The following is a 22,398-nucleotide window of genomic DNA, read 5'->3' as shown; positions in this document are numbered from 1 at the left end:
AAAGGGAAAAGGAACCCTTAGTTTTTTAACATTGCAGTTTTTCAAAAATATTGTGTTCCTGTTCATGACTTGTATGCCTTCCAAGCTTTTATCATTTCATATATTGTATTACAAATCTGCTCATTTCAAACAAAACACTTCACAACATCTCAGGGAGTATTAAAGAAAAATCTACAAAACGTTTTTTATTGAAAAGAAAGACAGGACTACAATGACATACAATCTCAGAAAGGACAGGCTGAGTTAAGGGAGAAAGCATTCTCAAAGCATTGTTGACTTAAGCCTCTTTCACAGTTAGTCTTACCTGCAGAGGTAGATTTCTTGCATAACCTGAGAATCAGACTGGGACACTGCTAAAAAAAGGAAGAAAAGCAAATACCAAACAGTACCAAAAAAAGCCATATTTTCAATCAGCAAATAAAATACAATTGAGTTTACACGGTTCAAATTTGAGGAAGAGAGGTTCAAAAGCATTATTGAGGTCTCTGCATAATTAGTTAGGTAAAACCTCTAAAAAGAAGAACTGATCTTCAGAGATCATTAACATTCACATCGCAAAATTAGACAATGGCGGTATGAAGCACTGCTTAAAGTGTCACAATGCTGGTGAGCATCTACCTCTTTAGAGATTCACAATGTAGCAGCGCCCCATTTACCATATTCAGAAATTGTGGCCCATGTTTCTATATATTGTCCCAATTCAATAATAGAAAATGTGAACCAAGACCCTGATGATCCGGTTGAATAGAAATCCCAATGTTTTCCAGCAAATTTACCAGATATACGTTGCACACTGAGCCACATTTTAACTGTAATGGCAGTGGAAACATCAGATTTGGGTCCAGTAGGAACATAAGCACTGGAATGTCAATTGCCTTTAATCGAATAAGAATTGTGGAATGGACAGCAGGTCTGCAGTGAACACAGACATGCAGGTCAGTCTTTAGTGACCTGAGGGAACATGTTCCTGACACCCTGTTTTCCCGGTTCATTCTAGCAAAGGAATTATCAGAGGATTGTAAGGCTATGTGCCTATTACGTCTGCATAATTAGGCATGACAGTGGCAACATGGGTGAAACATTTCTACATTCATGAGTTCAGCTCTCTATACACCGTTTCACATTGTCAGCAACATCTACAATGCTCACAGCTACTGAAGGTTAGCATCTGCTTTCAGCATAATGCTTGAAGTACATTTGTCTTATCACACAATTAATAGTAAAAATTAGACCAAAGGAAAAAGAAAAAAATCACATTCAGCATTTCCAGTAAAGTATCAAAGATGTCAAGGCCCCTTTTGAAAACAGATTCTTTTCAGTCAGTTTTGCTTCCAGTTGTGGAAATCATTTGCTGTGTATATTAGCAGTGCATCAGTCTCTGAAACCTAAACGTTGCATCGATCAGAAGCAAGTAGGTAGCATGTGCAGTTTTACTGACAAAAAAAATAAAATAAAAAAAGTAATAGATGGCATGTAGAGTTCTACCAAACCTCGTATGAATTTGCAAAATGCTTATTTCAAGTCATCAGGGCCAAAGTCACTGAAATTAAAAGCAATCACTAGAAAACTTCCACCACTGCAAGGAAAATAAGTTGCCCCCATTTCAACTGCTGCTAAACTATAGGTTAAAAGACTTTTTTGAAGTTATTCTATACGTATCCCACTAAGAAATTGCTTTTGCATTCGGCATAAACCTCTTTAATCTAAGTATGTTAAGTGGAACTCAAAATAATATTGTAGTAAATTTATTTGCACAAATCTGGCTCATTGTTAGTGACAAGGCAGACCACATGACTTAAGTGTTGCCTTTCTGAATAAGAATCCTATTACAGCACTGTCACTCTTCCCATCTACCCGTCAAAACGTTGATCTAGACCTACTCCTGATATTTTTGTTTTATAGGAAATTTGTTTATTGTACCTTTAAACACACAAGTAACAATTAATACAAGATTTATGCAAATATCACTAAATTTTCACCATATAAAATCCTTAATGGAATTTTGTGGTAGTATTCTCAAAGAAAATCCCCATAAATCGTTAACAAAAAATGCCCATCCTTAATCGCTTTTAACTGCATTAGAAATAAAAAGTCAATCTGCAGCCACATTCAAATTAGCCTTGCAGAGTCTATGACTTTGACACAGTCTGACACTGTGTGTCAAAGTAGTCCCACCATTTCACATAATCTGTTATTAGCAGCCTTTTAAAAAGTCAAATTAGCCCTTAATCCCATGTTGGAAAAAACGATACAGGTATAGTAGTTGAAATTAAGATACATATCTAGATGATATACTTAAGACTTTAGCTCCCAAAAAGTAAACAGAAGAACAAACCAATGACTGACTGTCCTTGGACTACAAAGCCCAAATGTGATTTGTAAGATCACATCAACTATAACTGAATAGATCTCTTAAGCGCTTCATTATTCAGGAATGCCCCTTAATTGCATTGTTAATTAGACAAAGTCGGTTAGTAACTACATCCTGGCTATGCCAAATGACCAAATATTTCAGTCCTAGATGTCAGATCTGAGAGCTACATTATCATAATTCAAATCTGCAACCATAACACAGATCAACAAGGAGGGTAACACAAAACAAATGAAGCATGGAACACTAAAGCTCTAGCCACCTTGGGCCACTTGACAATTTCCTAAGAAAATACAGATGTGGTACAAAAAGCGAGTAAAAAGTGCTCATCACAAAGCCAATCACCAATGTACAGAGCAGTTTTCATATATGTGTGTTTAAGTCTTAATTATGATATCTATTACACAAAAATATATACCTCAAGAAAAGAAAAAAAAAGTGCCTCAGTCATCATAAAGCTGCTTTGTGTTTGACTCTTTCTCTAGCTGAAATGCCAGCTTCTCCGTTTCAGGAACCAAACATTCCATCTCTCCCTCTACTTCTACATCCACTCCTGCATTTGACGACTGGCTGAAGGTCTCCTCTGGCTGGGGGTCAGGAGGCCCTGTACCCTCTTCTTCAGGATTCTTTGCTGGACCCTGGAGGGCTCCTAGTTTCTGGTTGAGGTCATTGCGTTCCCTCTGCAACGCTCTGCACAGCTTTTCCAGGCGCTCCAGTTTACCTTGAAGGGCCTTGTAATGTTTGTCTCGCACAGTTTTCTACAGAAATTAAAAAAAGAATATGCAAATCCAATTCTAGGCATCTTCTAGACAGGAACTCTCAACATGAGACAAGTCACAGATTAATGTGAAAATCACAATACGGCTAAAAATGATCCAAAGAGTGGCCCATATATCAGAGACTTCCAGACTGTGGCTTATATTGCTATTCAAAATATTCACCTCCTCAGCCATCTGCAGTAAGGTCTGGTTGTTTGTCTCCCATTTGGTTCTCCAAAGATTAGTTTCCTTCTCCAACTTCTTGATTTTCTTGGTCATCTGTGTATAACAGAGCAGTAACATAAGAATACTATAGTTGCACTAAAGCTGAAGAATGTCCCACAGCTCCCGAAGATTTAAGAGATGCAAACCTTTTCCATCTCTTGTCTGAAAGAGGTGAACACTTCATTGCTCTTAGCAAGGGTTGTCTGGAACTCTTCAAATTTGTCCATGTAAAGAGTAAGCTGCTGCTTCAACTGAAGTTCCTGCTCCTTCATCATCTCACATTTATGTCTTGACTCTGTAGCATCTTTCAGAAGCTGAACATGGAAGGGAGTTTGAGTAACAACTTAGTTACCTACAAAGTTGTGGCACAATATTAAAAACTGATAGGTCTATAATTAAGATGTTATCAATAAAATCAGCTCAACTACATCGTTAACTGAACACATATCTAACACATTAGGATTCTATTATCTATCAGTATATCTCTTACTTCCTTAAGTGCTCATATGCTGTCTTTCTCAAAATCTAAATAAAGGACAGAAAACAAGTATTTACAAGTTCTCTCTCTCGTTGCTGCTTCTCTTCTACTTCTCTCATCAGTTCAGCTGTCCTCTGGAGATTAGCATCAACTACCTGTTGCTGAAGCTCCTTGTGCTTGAACACCTTGTCAATGTGCTGAAGAGAAACATGCCACATTTAAATCCAAGTTAGTCGTCTATTACTTTGCTTTAAAAGAACATTTTAATCACACAGTGTTCAATCAGTATCCATCACGATTTCAAACAATGACCCCCTGGAATCCTGTAAAGCTGTTCACATTACCTCACTATTAAAAAGGGAATACAATGCATTGGAATGTTGCCTTGCTCTTGGGGTTTCTGCACTAAGCCAGCTAAAGTAAGTAGCCAATATATGCATAATCCTATTAGAGGAACAAGTGGTAATAAGATTAAAACATGTGCCAGCAGCACATTTCATGTATCTTCAACAGTTTGTGATTTTAAAATCACACTCCTTTTAGCAGTTTCTAAATATATACAGCATAACTATAAGAACTACAAAACTATGCTGTGTGAGGCATAGTGAGGCTGAAAATCGGTCAGGACCTTAACTATAAATACTGTGCTTCCCTGAGAAAGGTACTGGAACTGGTTAAGCTTAAACTCTTACACACATTTCCTCACAGTGAAAAGTTTCATCATTGTTTTATTATTTATATTCTAACAGATCTGAAAAAAACTAATGCTCACTGCAAATAAATGGCATACTACTTTGTTGTGTCTCAAAAATGCACTTCTCCATTTTCTAAATTTGTGCCTCACACATCTGACCAACTCTTCTGTTTGGTGGGGTGGGGGGTGGGGGGTATAGGGGCATATGTTACTTATTCTCAGACATCTGTTTTACAGTTTTGCACAGTCTTTTTAGACTTAGTTTGATTACCTCTTCTCTCAGCTCATACTGCTCAATGAGTTTCTTGAGTTTTTCAGCGAGCTCCATATTCTCCTGCCGCAGCTTGGCATTGTGTAAGTTGTGCTGCTCCATCTGCGCTTCGATCTCATTGAGCGTCATCCCAAAATGAAGCATGGCCTCTTTACGCCTCTCCTCATATTCCCTGGACCGCTGGGCATTCTCCTCCTAAGGAGAGAACGGGGGAGGGAAAAAAAAAAACCTTCTGTTCACTTATAATAACAGTTATTCAAATTAGTCATGACAGTTTGGGAATTAAAAGAACAAGAAAGACTGTTAAAAAAAAAAAAAAACAGTCTTTCCTGTTCTATTACCTTATGCACTATACCTTCAGGGTCTTGTTGTGCCTTTGTAGCTCCCTGCAAAGGCTTTCCAGCTTGCTGCGAGCAAGAATGGCTTTGCTGTGTTCACTCTGCAAATGAATCTTCTCTTTGAGAACCTGCGTTTGCTTCTTTTGCAAGATCTTCACTTGTTTCTGCATACTGCGACTCTCTTCCAACTAACAGATAATAAGATTCCATTATGTTCCTGATATTTAGTAACATGTCTTCATGCCTGCAGTCATTTCCACAGCTACACTCTTACCATATCCATAGGGGCTACACGTGTATTCTACATTCAACTAACAGTAACCTACCTGGATATGTATGCATACTACAATAACACTACAAAAGTATTTTTACAGGCCACAAATTCTTACCAGATCAGCATACTTCTTACAAAGAGCCGCAAGTTTCTCCTCTGGGGTAGCTAAAGTGTGAAGGGCTTGCATCAGTAGCAGGACCTCTTTCCCTATGGAAGATAAAGATTTACAGCATGTCTATAGTCCGGTGTCAATGTTTCACCTTATGTTTATGCTTGACCATGCAGTTGGCTATGTGGATGAGACATTGATGACATCACCTACCAAACATGTTTTGCTCCTTGTTCTGGTCACTGGGGTCCAGTTCTTCTTCGAGGGAATCAATGTGACAATCTTCTCGCCCAGGTGTTTCCCCTCTCACCTCTTCACTGCAGCAAGTATTAACTAGCCCCTCAAACTCCTCAAGATTATCTTTAGAGGAAGGAGAACTGCTGCCCTCAACAACTCCACGTGTGGCTGCATCTAGCCCACAAACATCGGTGGTATCCATGGTTTTCAGGCCGTACTTTTGAAGGAACAAACATATTTAAGGGTAAGTAATTAGCCATATAAACGGTCTAAATCTGTGTTAAAACTTTTGATGTGCTAACCATAATCAAATCATAATGTGTAAAATAACAGCACAGGTTAAATTCCCAATTATTATAAATATTTTTTTTAACATCCCATTCATTTCCTGGCCTTACTGTGAACTAAACTGCCAGTTTGCAGTGAAATGTTTCTGTTATATCTAAATACTCAGCCTACAGCAGGTATCTCCACTCATTAACTTTTGAAGTTACAAAGAGTGTGAACTACTTATTAAAAGGGTAACCATTGAAGGATATTGCTCTTTAAAGATGAATCTTCCTACATTTTAACATAAAACTTTTTGCCCTTTTTTTTTTTAAAGGGTGAACTGAGATAGGCAGGGTTTCATATGTCATAAACCTAAGGAACAAATCCATCCAACCCCAGGAAGAACCTTTGATCTGTGGCAAAACAACAAAGAGACAAATGAAGATAACAGCCTTAGATTGGCACATACTGAATAAATTAATTAATGTGAGATGTAGATTTGCATCTAAACCACTGTTAAGGCATTAGTATTTTTTTTCTTAGAAATAACTCCTAAATATGTCAATCTCTTGAACATAAATGCGGTTTTATGGGCTTCGTTAATGGCCGAAGGGGGACTCGTGCCAAAATGAGAAGTATCAACTATATTAACATCCTATGCAAACAAGATCAGGCTGTGGAACACCTTTTCATTCCATTAAAGACGGGTCAAATTCAACCTATTTCTGCCCTAACTGTACTCATCAGACTTTTTGATGTTATTTAATATTAAGTTTAGCCTGTGGCAAAAGAGAACAAGTCTAGACCAGGGGCAGAGGAAACAGACATGATAAATTAGTGCTGCTCTGTTGCCTGTCTATGGAGCAGGTTTCACATCATATAGCAACTACAAAGCATGGGCTAAAATGATCAACTTTCAGAGATTCGTTTCCAAACATTATTATACTTATACAAGACTAGGTTAAAAACAAGAGTAGAAAGCGGGCCTTAATGATGAGAATGGTTTAAGAGCTGAGAAAAGGAGAGGATTAGTTTAACATGAGCCCACCACGTGCTGCAAAGAAACAGCAGCAAGAGAAGCCACATGGGGCAGTGACAACAAAATTCAAGTCCCATAAAAAGACAGCAGCAGGGGGGAAGCAAGTTTTTTCGCGGGAACACATGAAAATCGGGCTTTAAAAAAGTAAATTTAAGTCGACTGGTCAATTTGTAATACATGTAAGCAGACATGTCCAAATTGATGGCTGAATCAGTCCAAATAAAACATCTCCGTTTAAAAGCATCACAATTCAATTTATCTTGTTTACAGTATGCACCTAAACTTCACTATGTAATCTATTATTGTTTTAGTTATAAACTGGGACACAGTCAAAGTCGTTCGTGTAAAATTGATAAGTCAGACAAAGTTGGTACAATAAAAGCCCTGAAACATACATTTAAATAAACAAACAAATAAATAAACAAATAAATAAATAATACACAAATAATAATAATCCCTGACATTTCACAGGCAGAAGACAAGCCCATTTTTTTACCTTTGTACCTGAAAACACTTCCCAGGCAATGAAGGTGAAGTTGTCTCAAGCTAAATATTCCGTTCCACCTTAAATGTCGCAGGCGTCCAAATATATTTTGTGGACCATTTAAGGTGGAACGGAAAATTCGAAAACGTTACTGTCTAATAAGAAGCCAAGTCCGGGTTTTTTTCCAGGCCGAAAAAATAAATAATATTGTCAGACAAAGTGCGAAGGAGACATATCTGAATGCTGGTTAACGTTAGGTAATAAATCCCCTACCTTAGTTCTGTAATGTTGCAGATGCGTAGCTATTTAATTAACGGCGAGTATTCGTTTAGAATAACAACCAAACCACATCCACACGTCTTCATTACCACACAAAAACCTAATTATAACCCTATGACTTAAATGCAGCAATCGATATTAATGTTTATACGAATCTAGAAGGAGTTGTCTGAGGTTTCGCTAGCGTTGCGTTAGCTGCTTCCTCCGTAAATAAAGCCAAGAACCTCTTCCACTTTAAATATAAACAGCGTATTTCCAGTGCAGCTTTCCGTTTTCACTTCAGATAAACCCCGCACGCATAGCAAACAAGCAATTAATAAAAACAGATATATGAGGTATAATATGAAATAATCTGGAGCCTAAGCTTACCTGAATGTTTTCAGTGTTTAAATCGACCCTGGCGCCTGAGTACGTCGCCATGTTGTGACGAAACATTGAGCAGGGAAATAAATGCAGCGACAAAAGAACAGGTTCAACATCAAAGTGTTATATTTTCAGACCTAAAAAAGTGGTTATTTATACATTTTTATTCATTTAAAATAGTTTTATCTGTCATCTTTTATAGTGAACCAGAAAGGAGTAGATGTACATTCACATCCATTAATCTACAGGTGTCAACTTTGTTAAACCTGTGTAGGCTACTGGCTCCAGTTAACTAAATTCCCATTGAATATTCGTGTGTGTATTTTATTCTATTTTATTAATGTAGCATTAATCCTGACTTAAAGACTCCCTCCGAGGAAAATTAAGTTTTCTACCATGTCTGTATCATGTCTCTGTTGTGTTGTTCAAGCTAGAAAGTATATCTTAAGCAAATTAAAGAGTATAATATAACTCACACTTTTTGGTTTAAAACTGCTTGTCTTCTGTGGATTCAGATTTTAATAGTTTGTTTTGTTATAAGCTTGTTGGGTGAGGCTTTCAAGCTCCAGGTGATTCACTGAGGCTTGCGTTTTAAATAATTTGCACGCATTCAACCATTTGCATATTTTAATTTTGTTATGAAAAAATCCCTAGCAGGGCTCAATAAATAAATCCCACTGAGGCATAATCTAAATTGTATGTTTGTTAAAAAGTTTGCTGACTCTTGACTCTCAGAGTGATGTTTAATCTCTGATTGTCAGCTGCAGCAGTAGTGGCAAGTGCTGGATAAAAGGGGATACCATTGACGTCCAGATGGAGACTTTAAGGGTCTTTTCAAAAATTAACCAGTGTAGAAGCACAAAAACGTATATTCTGTCATAATGAATGTCTTTGATAGGAATGACTTTACACTAAATATGGAACACACTGCAATTATTTGATTGAATGCAGCCCCATGAGCATTAGTAAGGTTATGTACTGATGCTGGGCGGCACGGTGGCACAGCAGGTAGTGTCCAAGTTGAACAGCTCCAGGGACCTGGAGGCTGTGGGTTCAAGTTCCACTCCAGGTGACTGTTCTGTGAAGAGTTTGGTGTGTTCTCCCTGTGTGTGTGTGCTCCGGTTTCCTCCCACAGTCCTAACTACGATTCCGGGTAGGCTCTGGGCCCACCGCAACCCTGAACTGGATAAGCAGTTTCAGACAATGAATGAATGAATGAACTGCTGTTTCAGGTTTACTAATGCCGGTACAACACAACCAAAAGGGAGAATATGTGCCATTGCTATTTCACTGCTCCACAACATACTAGAGGGATTTATACCCTGTGTCTGATGGCTGACCTTTGGCTCATTGCATTCAACTGGCTGTTTATTTCTATAGTAATACATGATGTGTGTTCTCAAAAGAATATCTTTGTCAGCAATGAGTGCTCTTAAAAGAACCAATTTCACTAATTTGCAAGGCCCTAGTGTTTTGAGGAAAAGTGATGTTAAACAAATAAGTGTGAAATAGTGTTGTCAGAAATGTTTTCACAGAGCACCTCAGATGTGATTCCGTTTCACTGGTTTGAGCTACAGCTCCATGTCACATATTCTTGATTTATTTATTTTTCTCAAAGCACTCATATAATCAGAAATATGTTCCAGTGAAACAGTGCCAAGAACAGAAAGAGAATCTAAAGAGAGTACACTGACTTTTCAAGAGAATTCAAGGGTTTCAATATTTCAGTTCTGTTTTCTACTGAATTTACTGAATATAGTTTTTTTTTTTGAATATGTGTACAGTAAACTGATAGTATGAAAGACAATGTACTGTTATTGTCATGAGGTAACAAAGTATATTGATGTAGTAGTACTAATACTAATTAGCATAAAATAATGGTAGAAACCTTTAGGCACAAAAAGCCTTTTATATCCTACTCAAGGATATCGATACAACTGATGTTGGGACATAAACCCAAGAATCTTAGAGGGAAATAATGTTGAGCTAAATCTCAGCCCCCATTCAGATAGTACACTATGTGAAACAAATTATTTTTCTTCTTCCACAAAGAATGTACAATATTGCATTAGGAGACTGTACATAGATTTTGAACACTCAAATTGATCTGTATTAGATATATTACGCACAGGGTTTCAATGTAAATGTAGAGGACTTGTTCTAATGCGGTTGAGCTGTAGAGAGCAGCAGAGGGCAATATATAAACACAGTTCTGCAGAACATCTAAAAGAAGACGACGAAGAAATGGCGCCACCGGGTCAGTGTGTTGTGTTATGAAAGTTGTCATGAATAAAACCCTGTTTTGATTTCAAACCTACGAGAAGTTGTAGTCTCCCAGTTGTGCAGGATGCCTTCTCTCGATGTAAGAGGGATAACGGTGGACTTCCCTTTTACCCCATATCCCTGTCAGAAGGACTACATGAGCAAAGTGATTGAATGCCTACAGAATGTGAGTGCTGTTTGTGATTTGCTCTTTTACTGGGCCCTGCTGGTGACAACCCTTAAAACTAAATTAAGGCGGACGAACGTCTCGAGAACGTGATATTTAAATATTTAATTACTGAATCTTTCCCCTGTGAGGAGTGTGGTGTGTTCTCCCTGTGTCTGCATGGGTTTCCTCTGGGTGACTGTGAGTAGTGTGGTGTGTTCTCCCTGTGTCTGTGTGGGTTTCCTCCGGGTGACTGACTGTGAGGAGTGTGGTGTGTTCTCCCTGTGTCTGTGTGGGTTTCCTCCGGGTGACTGTCTGTGAGTAGTGTGGTGTGCTCTCCCCGTGTCTGTGTGGGTTTCCTCCGGGTGCTCTGGTTTCCTCCCACAGTCCAAAAACACACGTTGGTATGTGGATTGGCGACTCAAAAGTGTCCGTAGGTGTGAGTGTGTGAATGAATGTGTGAGTGTGTGTTGCCCTGTGAAGGACTGGCGCCCCCTTCAGGGTGTATTCCCGCCTTGCGCCCAACGATTCCAGGTAGGCTCTGGACCCACCATGACCCTGAACTGGATAAGTGCTTAAAGATAATGGATGGATGGATGAATCTTTCCCAGAATTAATTTGTTCGCATGTCTTCATTAATTTTGAAGGGTTGTTATGAACTTAATAATGTTTCGGAAACAGCTCTTATAATTAATTTTAGTGCCTGCTGCTAAGGCAGTGGCTGCTCAACTTCAGTGGCCCCAATAATTAGTTATTATGCCTTCCTCATTTGTCTTTTATTCCCCCCACCCCTTTCAGAAAGTGAATGGAGTTCTTGAAAGTCCAACAGGAACAGGCAAGACCCTGTGTCTGCTTTGTGCAACTCTTGGCTGGAGAGAATACTTCAAAGACTCCATATCTGCCCGTAAGATTGCAGAGAAAATGGGAGGCGCTGAGCTTTTTCCTGATAGGCCTCTGTCATCTTGGGGAACGGCAGCAACAGATGGAGATGTACCAGGTGTGATAAGCAAAGACCAGCAGTTCCAGTTTTCACGTTATACCAATCAAAATATTGATTTATGGTGCCACTTGGAATCTGTGTTTGGAATGGAAAGGGTTTTGTTACACAGATGATTTATTATGTAATGTTTCCTGCTTGTTATATGTAGCATATTACACGGACATCCCCAAAATCATCTATGCATCTAGGACACATTCTCAGTTGACACAAGTCATCAGTGAACTGAGGAACACTTCGTACAGGTCAGTGATTCAAAATATTGTAGGAAAATTCAGTAGGTAATGGCTGTCACAAGAAAGTTCCCAATAAATATATCATAATCTTTCTCTTGATTACAGGCCAAAAGTTTGTGTTCTAGGATCCAGAGAACAACTGTGTATTAACCAAGAAGTAGTAAAGCAGGAAAGCAACCATATCAAGGTAAGGACAAAACAGGAAAACACACAGAAGATGTGATACACATTTAAAAACATGAGCATTGTTGAACTGCTTTAGTTTCATTTGTATTTCTTCAGGTTCATATGTGTAGAGCAAAAGTTTCTTCCCGCTCTTGTGTCTTCTATAACAATGTTGATGGTAAGAGCCATATGTTATTGTAATGTAATGTGTAAACATACAATAGCATTTTGCTGGTTTAATTTTAATTGTGTCTTGCATGACATGTTAGGTTAATAATGCTGTGAATTTGGATAAACATTGCTCAACAGCATTTTAATAATCCATATGTTTTATGTACTGTCTGTTTGTGTGTGATTCCTGTGCTGTTAATTTAAGAGAAGAGCACTGATAAAGATATCATGAACAGTATTCTGGATGTGGAAGATCTCGTTAAAACTGGCAAAAAGCAAAGGTATGGATTTCCCAATCTCCTAATTAAGTGACTGTTGTAATGATGTAGGATGGATTAATATTAATATTTCACTGATGTTTCCTGTGATTAAGGAACTTTATAAAAAAAGTATATTGTATTTTGACTGATTTTACACAAGACAAAACGTTAATAAAATGCAGTTAAATGCCAGTTTAAAATTATGTTAAAATCCCCAGTGCCTTTAAAGTGGATTAAATATGTCACTATACCTTCACCACTACGCCTTTCGATATTCAATTAGTTGCTGATATTCAGTTAATCTCCACCCACCTCTTTGATGCTCATCTGCAACTTGAAAACCCTACTTTATCAATTGATGGGATTGGTTCCATAATTTTTAATGTAGGAAACCTTGGCTGTCTGAAATACGCCGTCTTTGAAACACTGCTCATAAACAAAAACACATGGACCAGTAACAAGGTTTAAAACTTAATATTGACTGGAGTGTGACCTTTAATTTCTACTTTTGGCCAAAGCTTATTGAGAAGAAATTTGAAACTTTATTTGGCAGAGTGTGTCCATATTATCTTTCCCGATCTCTGAAGCAACATGCAGACCTCATTTTCATGCCCTACAACTACCTTCTTGATCCAAAGGTGAGGGGAATGTTTTTCACCTCTTTAACCTAGATAATTCTTTATTTTATTTACCAATTTGTTTTTTCTTGAAGTCCTCTGACTGCAATTTTTAATCAGTGCCTTTTTCTTACAGAGTCGAAGGGCACACAACATAGAGCTTAAGGGAGCTGTTATAATTTTTGATGAAGCACATAATGTAGTGAGTTGAATATTTTTAGTACTGATGAACAGATTACGTGTGTGGAGGACTACACATAGTAATTGATCCTAACTGAAGAGAATACTTGTCATTTTATAGGAGAAGATGTGCGAGGAGTCAACTTCATTTGACCTGACACCTTATGATCTGACTTCAGCCATTGATGCTGTGGACAAGCTATTGAGGGAACAGGCTACAGATATTGGGAAAGGAGAATCTTTAGAGGATTTTAATGTCGACTCTCTAAATTCAGGTTTGGCCTATAGTTGTGAAGAAGAGTTAGATTGTGGTCTTCTTGATGCGTCTGTGATTTACTGTGCTCTTCTATGCAGGACTGAAACTGGACATCACAACCATTGCTAAAATAAAACGTGAGCAGCATGCATTGGTACTTTTTATTATAGTGATTAATATAAACTGCTTATGTGCTTTCTAGCAGTTTGTGTTGCATTGTTTTGAGCTGGATTTAATACTGTGTATATTAGGCTGAATTTGTAAGGAGTTCTGATTTACTTTTGCAGAAATTTTAATGGACCTGGAGATTGCTATAAATAGTTATGAGATGCCCCCGAATAACCAGGGAATTACAAAGCCTGGCAGGTTTGAGTTTACGTTCCTTACCAAGTATTATGCTTCTTTGTTTTTGAATATGCTCGTGTTGTTTTCTTTGTTGTAGACATTTATTTTCCTGCTCTATTCCAGCTTCATTTATGAACTTTTCCAAAAAGCACACGTAAACTTTGACACAAAAACTGCAATCGTGGAGGCAATGGAGCAGATCACAGGACATTTGGCTGGAAGTAAGTAGATTAGAACATGTGGGGCTTGCTGTCCGATTCTGACACAGAAAATAATGGTTTCTACAACTGTTTGATATAGGGCCTGGTATTTTTCTTAACACCAGCGGTCTGCAGAAGGTTGCAGATATAATCCAGGTAAGAATATGCAGATACAGTTCCACAATTACAACAACACAATTGGATGGGATATTTAATTTTGTTTTTGATTGATCTGTTTCTTCTTTGATCAGTTGGTGTTTGCACTTGAACCTGCAGAGGGCAGTATGTTATCAAACAAGAGAAATAATATGCAGCAGTTTAAGGTCTGTCAGGATTACTGCATTTCTATTTAGACCGCTAGAATACATTATTTACTTTGTTCTTAAATCAAATTATAGACCTCATTTTAAACTAATTTATCCACAGGTGCATATTCATCCTGACACAAGCAATTTTAAGAAGAAGCAAAGCACTGATGTATGGGCATCGTCTTCTATGAAGAAACAAGGTATTGCAGATTCATTTGAGCAGATTTCAGTGAATCACATGGAAAAAACAACAACAGCTTTGTAATACTGCCATGCATTTTAGTTTAGCTTGTACATTTATATGCTAATAAATCTATAATTGGTCAGATGTATTTTTTGGCTTTGTTCTCTAGCCAATTGCATTTAAAATAATGCAGTGAGTACAAGATTGAAATGCATTTAAGTTTAAGATAAAACATAATATATTAAATTATATTAATCCTTAAAGAGACCTTTATTTGAAAATGTAGGCCTTGTAACATCCACCAAATAAACATAAAATATGAGGTTTTAAATAGATAAATGATTTTTAAACATGGGGTGGCACGGTGGCGCAGCAGGTAGTGTCCCAGTCACACAGCTCCAGGGGCCTGGAGGTTGTGGGTTCGATTCCCGCTCCGGGTGACTGTCTGTGAAGAGTGTGGTGTGTTCTCCCCGTGTCTGCGTGGGTTTCCTCCGGGTGACTATCTGTGAGGAGTTGGTGTGTTCTCCCTTTTTCCTCCGGGGTGCTCCAGTTTCCTCCCACAGTCCAAAAACACACGTTGGTAGGTGGATTGGTGACTCCAAAGTGTCCGTAGGTGTGAGTGAATGTGTGTGTGTGTGTTGTCCTGTGAAAGACTGGTGCCCCCTCCAGGGTGTATTCCCAGGTAGGATCTGGACCCACCGCGAACCTGAACTGGATAAGTGCTTACAGATAATGAATGAATTAATACATTTTTAAACATGTAGCGTTAATAACATTTTATTAACAGATTTACTGAGTGTAACACATTTAGTAAATACAGTGATTAAATATAAATGTTAATAAGCATGGCATATTTCCCTGAATTATCAAAAGTCACAGGAAAAAACTGTACGCAACGCAGCACCAAAGTATCCTGATGAGTTGTTGACAACAGCTGAAGTAGTTGTGGAAAGGAGAAAAAGTGGCAAGCAAAAGATCCAATCAAATTTCCTGTAAACTCCAGCAATTTCTGGAAAAAGCAGGACACTGAAACATCAGCTGACATTTATGGCTGGGGAGAAGCCGGCTCTGGGCATAGAGGGGTAACCCCATAAATCTGACTAATCTTCTTGAGTAGCATTTCACTTTGAAAGGTGGAAAGAAGCTGATGAAACAAGTAGAATGTAAAAACCTACTTGCCCAAAATGCATCATCCGTGTAGGGGACAAAATTCAGTTTCTCATTGGTTGAAAACAACTAACCAACAGATCTTATATATTATAAATATTTTATATCACTGTCCAGCTACATTCTGTCCTCTGGGAATTCTAATTTCAATATGCTGGAATATAGAGCTAGAACCACAAAAACTGTGAACATTCAGCAGCATTCAGACTGCTCTGTAAATGTATGGCATCTGTTTGTCCCTTAGGAAATGTTCTGAGCTATTGGTGTTTCTCTCCGGGATTCAGCATGCAAGAGTTACTCAGGCAAGAAGTGCGCTGCATCATCCTGACCAGCGGGACCCTTTCACCTCTTTCGTCTTTCACCTGTGAAATGCAAATGTAGGTCCTGTCCTCTGCTCTTTTGCCCAACGCATCTTAAACCAGGCACAGATCTATAGGGTCAGTTAATGAAAGCTGTGTATCCAGTACAAGAATCACTTAAAAACAATTATTTTCAAGAGTGTATTTGAAGCTCAATCTTTTTATTGTACATTTATATATATATATATATATGTACCTTCCTCACTCATTCTGCTTTGTGCACTGTAGTCCTTTCCCTGTGTGTCTGGAGAACCCTCATGTCATTCAGCAGGACCAGATTTTCGTCAGCATTGTGGACAAAGGCCCAGACGGTGTGCAGCTGAGCACAGCTTTTGACAAGAGGTGGGTGCATCTTTCTCTAGCAGTTTGTAAGAAATTGCTCGCTGTGATATTTCCCCCATATTACATCAGCTTTAGCTGTCCCATACGAATAGGGGCTGCACTTAAGAAGCATTGCAACAACCTGCCTGGAGCATGTAGTTACCTTAAGTTCCCATGCTTAAGACAACACAGCGGTTGTGGCCTGATCAGCATCCTGTTTTTTATTTTTTTACATTAAGATTTATCACACATTTAAAGGAATTACCTGGTCTTTGAGAATTAACAATGCACTCTGTAATGACATGTCCTGTGACTTTTATTTGCAAAGGTTTGTTCCTGAAAACATGGCGTCCTTAGGAAATACTGTCGGTAAGAGATTAATCAGACTTTAATTTAGTAGGCGTGTCAGTCTAGTCTTTACTCTCAGCATCCAGTAAGACAACATATACATTGCACTTTGTATATTTTCAGTAACAAATTCCTTCTTTTTCCTGTGACAGTTAATCTCTGTCGAGTAGTTCCACATGGCCTGCTGGTGTTTTTCCCATCATACCCTGTACTGGACAAGACTCTGGAATTTTGGAGGGTACTGTATATTTACAAATGTAAAGCATGATCTATTATGGGAAGTGGACACTACTCTAAATTCATTCATTCATTATCTGTAAGCGCTTATCCAGTTTAGGGTCGCGGTGGGTCCAGAGCCTACCTGGAGTCATTGGGCGCAAGGCGGGAATACACCCTGGAGGGGGCGCCAGTCCTTCACAGGGCAACACACACACATTCACTCACACACTCATACCTACAGACACTTTTGAGTCACCAATCCACCTACCAAGGTGTGTTTTTGAACTGTGGGAGGAAACCAGAGCATCCGGAGGAAACCCACACAGATACAGGGAGAACACACCACACTCCTCTCAGACAGTCACCTGGAGGAAACCCACGCAGACACGGGGGGAACACACCACACTCCTCCCAGACAGTCACCCGGAGGAAACCCACGCAGATACAGGGAGAACACGCCACACTCCTCACAGACAGTGATCTGGAGGAAACCCACACAGACACAGGGAGAACACACCACACTCCTCTCACACAGTCACCCGGAGGAAACCCACGCAGACACAGGGAGAACACACCACACTCCTCTCACACAGTCACACGGAGTGGGAATAATTTTTTTTGTATTATAGTAATTAGATAGTCATTGAATCTTCATTCACTTGGATGACATATGTTTTTAAAGATTTTGAATTCACTTTGGAATTTTTAAACGATTCTACAAACCCCAGAAACTTGAGAATGTAGAGTTGCCCAAACTGTATTTTCCTTATCTACCTTCAACAGGCAAGTGGCCATGCAGACCGCATTGAGAATATGAAGCCCATGTTTGTAGAGCCAAAAGGAAAAGGCACATTTACAGAGGTATGTCTTGTGCTTACTTGGATCATGCTGTGTTTTTTGGTTTTAAGTCTTAACATTTATACTGAGGCTATATGAATGAGTCTCATAATACATTTACCATTTTAATTTCCCAGATTATCGATGGTTTTTATGACAAGGTTAAAGATCCAAAATCAAACGGAGGGAGCTTCTTTGCTGTATGCAGGGGAAAGGTAAGAGGACAAAATTACTGCAATTGCACTGTTTATAATATGCTCAGTAGAACTGCATCCCACTGAAATGTTGTTTTCCATCTGTTTCCAGGCGAGTGAAGGCCTTGACTTTGCAGATACATATGGCCGTGGGGTGGTTATCACCGGTCTTCCCTTTCCTCCCAAAATGGACCCTAGAGTGGTGCTGAAGATGCAGTATTTGGACGAGATGTGCAGGAGCAAAACCAGTGGTGTGAAGGTAGCAGCTTTTTTAACATTTCAGTGGAAAAAATGTAAGCTGAATAAGTTGTACACGTGAAGTCTAATGTGTGTGTGTGTTCGTGTATTTGTTCAGTATTTGTCTGGACAGGAGTGGTACAGGCAGCAGGCTTCCCGTGCAGTCAACCAAGCCATCGGTAGAGTGATACGTCACAAAGAAGATTACGGAGCTATATTTCTCTGTGACCACAGGTCAGATATCACCAGGCTTCCCATTTAACACTTTTCATCTCTTATTACAAATGTGGAATCTTTTAAACTTTGACTTTATGCTTCTTCAAGGTTCAAATATACAGATGCACGAGCCCAGCTGCCCTCCTGGGTCAGGCCTTACCTACGAACGTATGATAACTTTGGCACTGTGGTTCGTGACGCAGCACAGTTTTTCAGAGTTGCACAGAAACTTGTGGGTAACAAGATTGTGTTATTAGATCGCTATTCTTCTTTGTACATGCATATGTGCCTTTTTCAGTAAGTTAGAAACAACATTCTTATTCCACACAAGACAGTAAGTTATTAAATCTTCAATGATCTTGCTGTTTCATGTACATTAGAGGCCAGTACCACAGAAGACGTTGAAAGATTCCGAGTTGGTGGGTGAATCAGTTCCAGGTGCTGGTCAGAGTGGATGCCAGGGTGGAAGCTGTGCTTCTTCATCTAAGAGTGCTTGGCAGAGCAGCTACTCACTAAAGGCCAAAGTGCTGGACTCCCATGTACCCAGCCTGAAAAGAAGGAAACTGGGTGAGATTTCTACTCAGAGACTTCAGGCATACAGATAGTAAATAATTTTAAAGCAGCCATGTTATGGAAAACCAGACTACTTGAATAAGACTTGGAGTTTGATCTAATGTTGGGACACTGACACTTTTAAAATTGTTCCACATTGTATAGTCTCTAAATGTGAGAACGGGCAGTTTTAGATTAATGATAAATAAAAGGTAATATAAATTTAATTCATGTTTAGCTATTTAAAAACAGCACAGGTTTTTGTGCCTTTATATGTCTTGAAATGTTAATCTATAAAAGGCAACTTGAATATTTTCCACGTATTTATGTCAATGGCTGTCAGAGGACTGTGGGAGGGATGGTACAGCTGGGCTCTGTATCCAGTATGAGATGGATATGAGCTCCAGTAAGAAGAAGCCTTTGAGTTTGCTTGATGCTCTGGACAACAGCGAACCCAGACAAGAATGTGACCACCTGGTTGGGGAGGAGAGGGTGAGAGTGTATAATAAGTGTTTTGAACTTATGTTATGTTTCCATTTTGTCACTGAAAAATTAATTAATTGTACTGAATGACCTGGTAATTTAATATATATATGAATATGAATGAGAATTCTGTAACTATAAATGTTAACATTTTGATTACTTTTTCATTCTCTTTATACAGGCCAGCCGCTTGTCCACACTATCTCTGCAGCATGATAAGCGCATGGATGACGAATGTAGGGGTGGCAAACGCAAAATCAGAGTAGTTCAAGATCGGGTAAATAATCTTTTTTGGGCTTATGTGTCTAGTTTTGATATAATGTATAAATATAATATTTTATAAAATCAATAAATATAGGGCAGCACGGTGGCGCAGCAGGTAGTGTCGCTGTCACACAGCTCCAGGGGCCTGGAGATTGTGGGTTCGATTCCCGCTCCGGGTGACTGTCTGTGAGGAGTTGGCGTGTTCTCCCTGTGTCTGCGTGGGTTTCCTCCGGGTGCTCCGGTTTTCTCCCACAGTCCAAAAACACGTTGGTAGGTGGATTGGCGACTCAAAAGTGACCGTAGGGGTGTGTGTGTGTTTGTGTGTGTTGCCCTTTGAAGGACTGGCGCCCCCTCCAGGGTGTATTCCTGCTTTGCGCCCAATGATTCCAGGTAGGCTTTGGACCCGGAACTGGATAAGTGGTTACAGATAATGAATGAATAATAAATATATAATGTGTAAAGAAATCAAAAAGATAAATTGCACAACCATTATCTTGTGCTGGCAGCATACATCATTTCATGTACAACAGAGATTAGCTTCTGCTGATAATGAAAAACATTTATTTCTGCATTTTCTCACTGATGTTTATTTCAGAAACCTGCAGAATCCAGTGCAGCAGGCAAAGGCAAGGCCTTTATGCTGGAGCTGAAGAAAAATCTGAGTCAAGATAGTTTCACAAAGATCATGCATGCGCTCCAAGTTTACAAGGCCTCAGATCACCTTGATGACCTAGTGGCAAAGGCAGCAGAACTCTTAATTCAAGACCCCAATACGCACAGCCTGTTTAGAGGTGTGTTTGGTGAAGTTACATGCACTGATGTTGTCATACAAATGTACAGTACAAAAGTGTCTGTTTAGCTGTTTAACGAGATAGTAAGCATTAGTTACAATAACATTAAATTTAATACAAATAAATAAAAGAGCTGTGGGTATCCAAGATTGATGTCCGATGCCTCTGCATATATGCTTTTTCTCCAGGGCTCTATCAGTTCATTCGGCCACATCACAAGAAGCAGTTTGATGAAAAATGTCAGCAGCTTACGGGTCAGGGCTGTGGCTACAAACCTGAGCACTCACTTTCTCGGGAGGAGCGGGAGATGCTCACGCAACAAACAGGTAACTTGTGTTCACTGTTGTATGGAACACTGCTTTTTTTATTATTATTATTCCTCATCATCAAAACTAAAGAAAGAACACCTAACCTGAAGTAGATTGGTGCCATTTAAGTTAAACAAATGTCTGCTGATTGTCTTAACAACACGTCTTTTTTTCAGCTAAAGTGGAGACCTCTGAAAAGGGCACAATCAAACAACTAGACTCAAGCAAACAACTGAATCAAGGTGGCGCTCATTTAGGAACTCATAATTTGTGTGGAGGTATGTCTCTGTACAATATGAATAGTAGTTTGTATAATATGCAATTGTATTCCAAATATTTTATGATAAAGCTTGCAGTGCATTAAAATGCTTATGTTTCTAGAAAAACCCTGAACTGGAATTGTACCAAGAATGCTTAGAGAGCTTATTTTTGTATTGTAGTTTGCTGCAATATCAATATTACTCATAGTCCAATGGATTGCAAACTGATGTATTGTGAAACCTTAAATTTTATAAATGAGAATATAATACATGCATTATTTTCAACTGTGCTTTTTCATTTATTTTTTATTTATTTTTTTATTTACAGTGGATTCAAGCACAAATGATCAGAAACCACAGGAACTACAGAAGTCAGGCAAAGGCCGTCAGCTCACTTCTACCTTACTCTCTGATATAAAGAAGGCTATAGGAGCTGAAAAAACCAATCAGCTGTTTATAGCATTGCAAACATACAAAAAAACAAATAATTATGAGCAGATGGTTGCAACAGTTGTAGGATTGCTGACGGAACGAGACCAAGACATTGTTCTTTTAAAACGTGAGTGCCTGCCCTACATGAACATCTGGAAAGCCTTTTTTTCTTTAGCATTGTCACATTTATAGATTCAAAATATTCCTTAATTTTTTTTTTTATTCAGGATTATCTGTGTTCATTCCACCGCACCATAGTCAGCAGTTCTCTGAAATGTTAACAGCTTTGACTGGAAGTGTCTCAGAGACCTCACAAGACTCTGAAGGTGTTTCCACTAATGCTGTTCCAGGTATAATTCAGGTCTTATTTACAGAGTCTAAGGATGTGCACATGTACAGGCTAATCTCAGCTAATGTACATATTTACATCATTAACACAAGGCCCAGATCTTTCACGTTCTGAAATAATAGGCGTTATAATTTAAAATGGTTTCAGTAAGTACAGAGATGCACTGATTTGTCCTTTTTTGTTTTTCTCTAGTTTCTCAACGCACTGCAGAAAAATCACAGACCAAGATATCATCGTTCTTCTCCTGACCAGAGAAATCATGTTATTCATACTAGGTTTAAGTTATCTCTTATTCTCTTAGTATCAAAGTGGTGCAATCTCCATATATCTTACATACATGGACCATAGATGCAAAAACCTATTTAAAAATGTTTAATTGTGCTTTGATAAAACAATTTTGATAAAGACACTGCAATTTTTAAACTCAAAAATACATTAAAGTATTTTAGTACGTAATGTGTGGTCTCATTTTTGGCTGTGATGAGCTGAGAAATTACTGCTAAGACTTTTATATGTTTCAGAGT

The 22,398-nt window shown here is 38.7% G+C and overlaps 2 protein-coding genes across 3 annotated transcripts; one reads left to right on the top strand and one right to left on the bottom strand.

Annotated features, from left to right (window-relative positions):
• Positions 1-160: 160 nt before the first annotated feature.
• txlng (taxilin gamma) lies at positions 161-8,323 on the bottom strand. Of its 2 annotated transcripts, none has more exons than XM_066648106.1 (9): positions 8,197-8,323; positions 5,732-5,972; positions 5,525-5,616; positions 5,153-5,323; positions 4,798-4,992; positions 3,910-4,029; positions 3,501-3,668; positions 3,313-3,408; positions 161-3,129 (listed from the first exon to the last, which is right to left on the bottom strand). In XM_066648106.1, the coding sequence occupies exons 1-9, from the start codon at positions 8,260-8,262 to the stop codon at positions 2,815-2,817; spliced, it is 1,464 nt and encodes a 487-aa protein (XP_066504203.1). In that variant the 5' UTR covers positions 8,263-8,323; the 3' UTR covers positions 161-2,814. The 2 variants fall into 2 exon arrangements, with proteins under 2 accessions (XP_066504203.1, XP_066504204.1); XM_066648107.1 differs by lacking the exon at positions 8,197-8,323 and adding an exon at positions 7,822-8,138.
• A 2,110-nt stretch (positions 8,324-10,433) lies between these two features.
• On the top strand, positions 10,434-22,282 carry rtel1 (regulator of telomere elongation helicase 1). Its single transcript, XM_066647195.1, has 33 exons — positions 10,434-10,639; positions 11,417-11,615; positions 11,767-11,860; positions 11,957-12,038; positions 12,134-12,194; positions 12,393-12,468; positions 13,001-13,085; positions 13,201-13,266; positions 13,366-13,519; positions 13,599-13,637; positions 13,788-13,866; positions 13,969-14,066; positions 14,146-14,201; positions 14,297-14,368; positions 14,472-14,553; positions 15,949-16,081; positions 16,292-16,405; positions 16,713-16,753; positions 16,885-16,970; positions 17,735-17,812; positions 17,926-18,003; positions 18,095-18,241; positions 18,338-18,453; positions 18,544-18,667; positions 18,816-19,002; positions 19,331-19,479; positions 19,652-19,747; positions 20,330-20,525; positions 20,714-20,851; positions 21,010-21,111; positions 21,422-21,652; positions 21,753-21,875; positions 22,067-22,282. The coding sequence occupies exons 1-33, from the start codon at positions 10,538-10,540 to the stop codon at positions 22,120-22,122; spliced, it is 3,540 nt and encodes a 1,179-aa protein (XP_066503292.1). The 5' UTR covers positions 10,434-10,537; the 3' UTR covers positions 22,123-22,282.
• The last annotated feature ends 116 nt before the right edge of the window (positions 22,283-22,398 follow it).

This window comes from Hoplias malabaricus, chromosome 16 (assembly GCF_029633855.1).
Source record: "Hoplias malabaricus isolate fHopMal1 chromosome 16, fHopMal1.hap1, whole genome shotgun sequence".
Taxonomy (NCBI): Eukaryota; Metazoa; Chordata; class Actinopteri; order Characiformes; family Erythrinidae; genus Hoplias; species Hoplias malabaricus.
The sequence above is the reverse complement of the archived record's forward strand: the minus strand, read 5'-3'. Positions and strand labels throughout refer to the sequence as shown.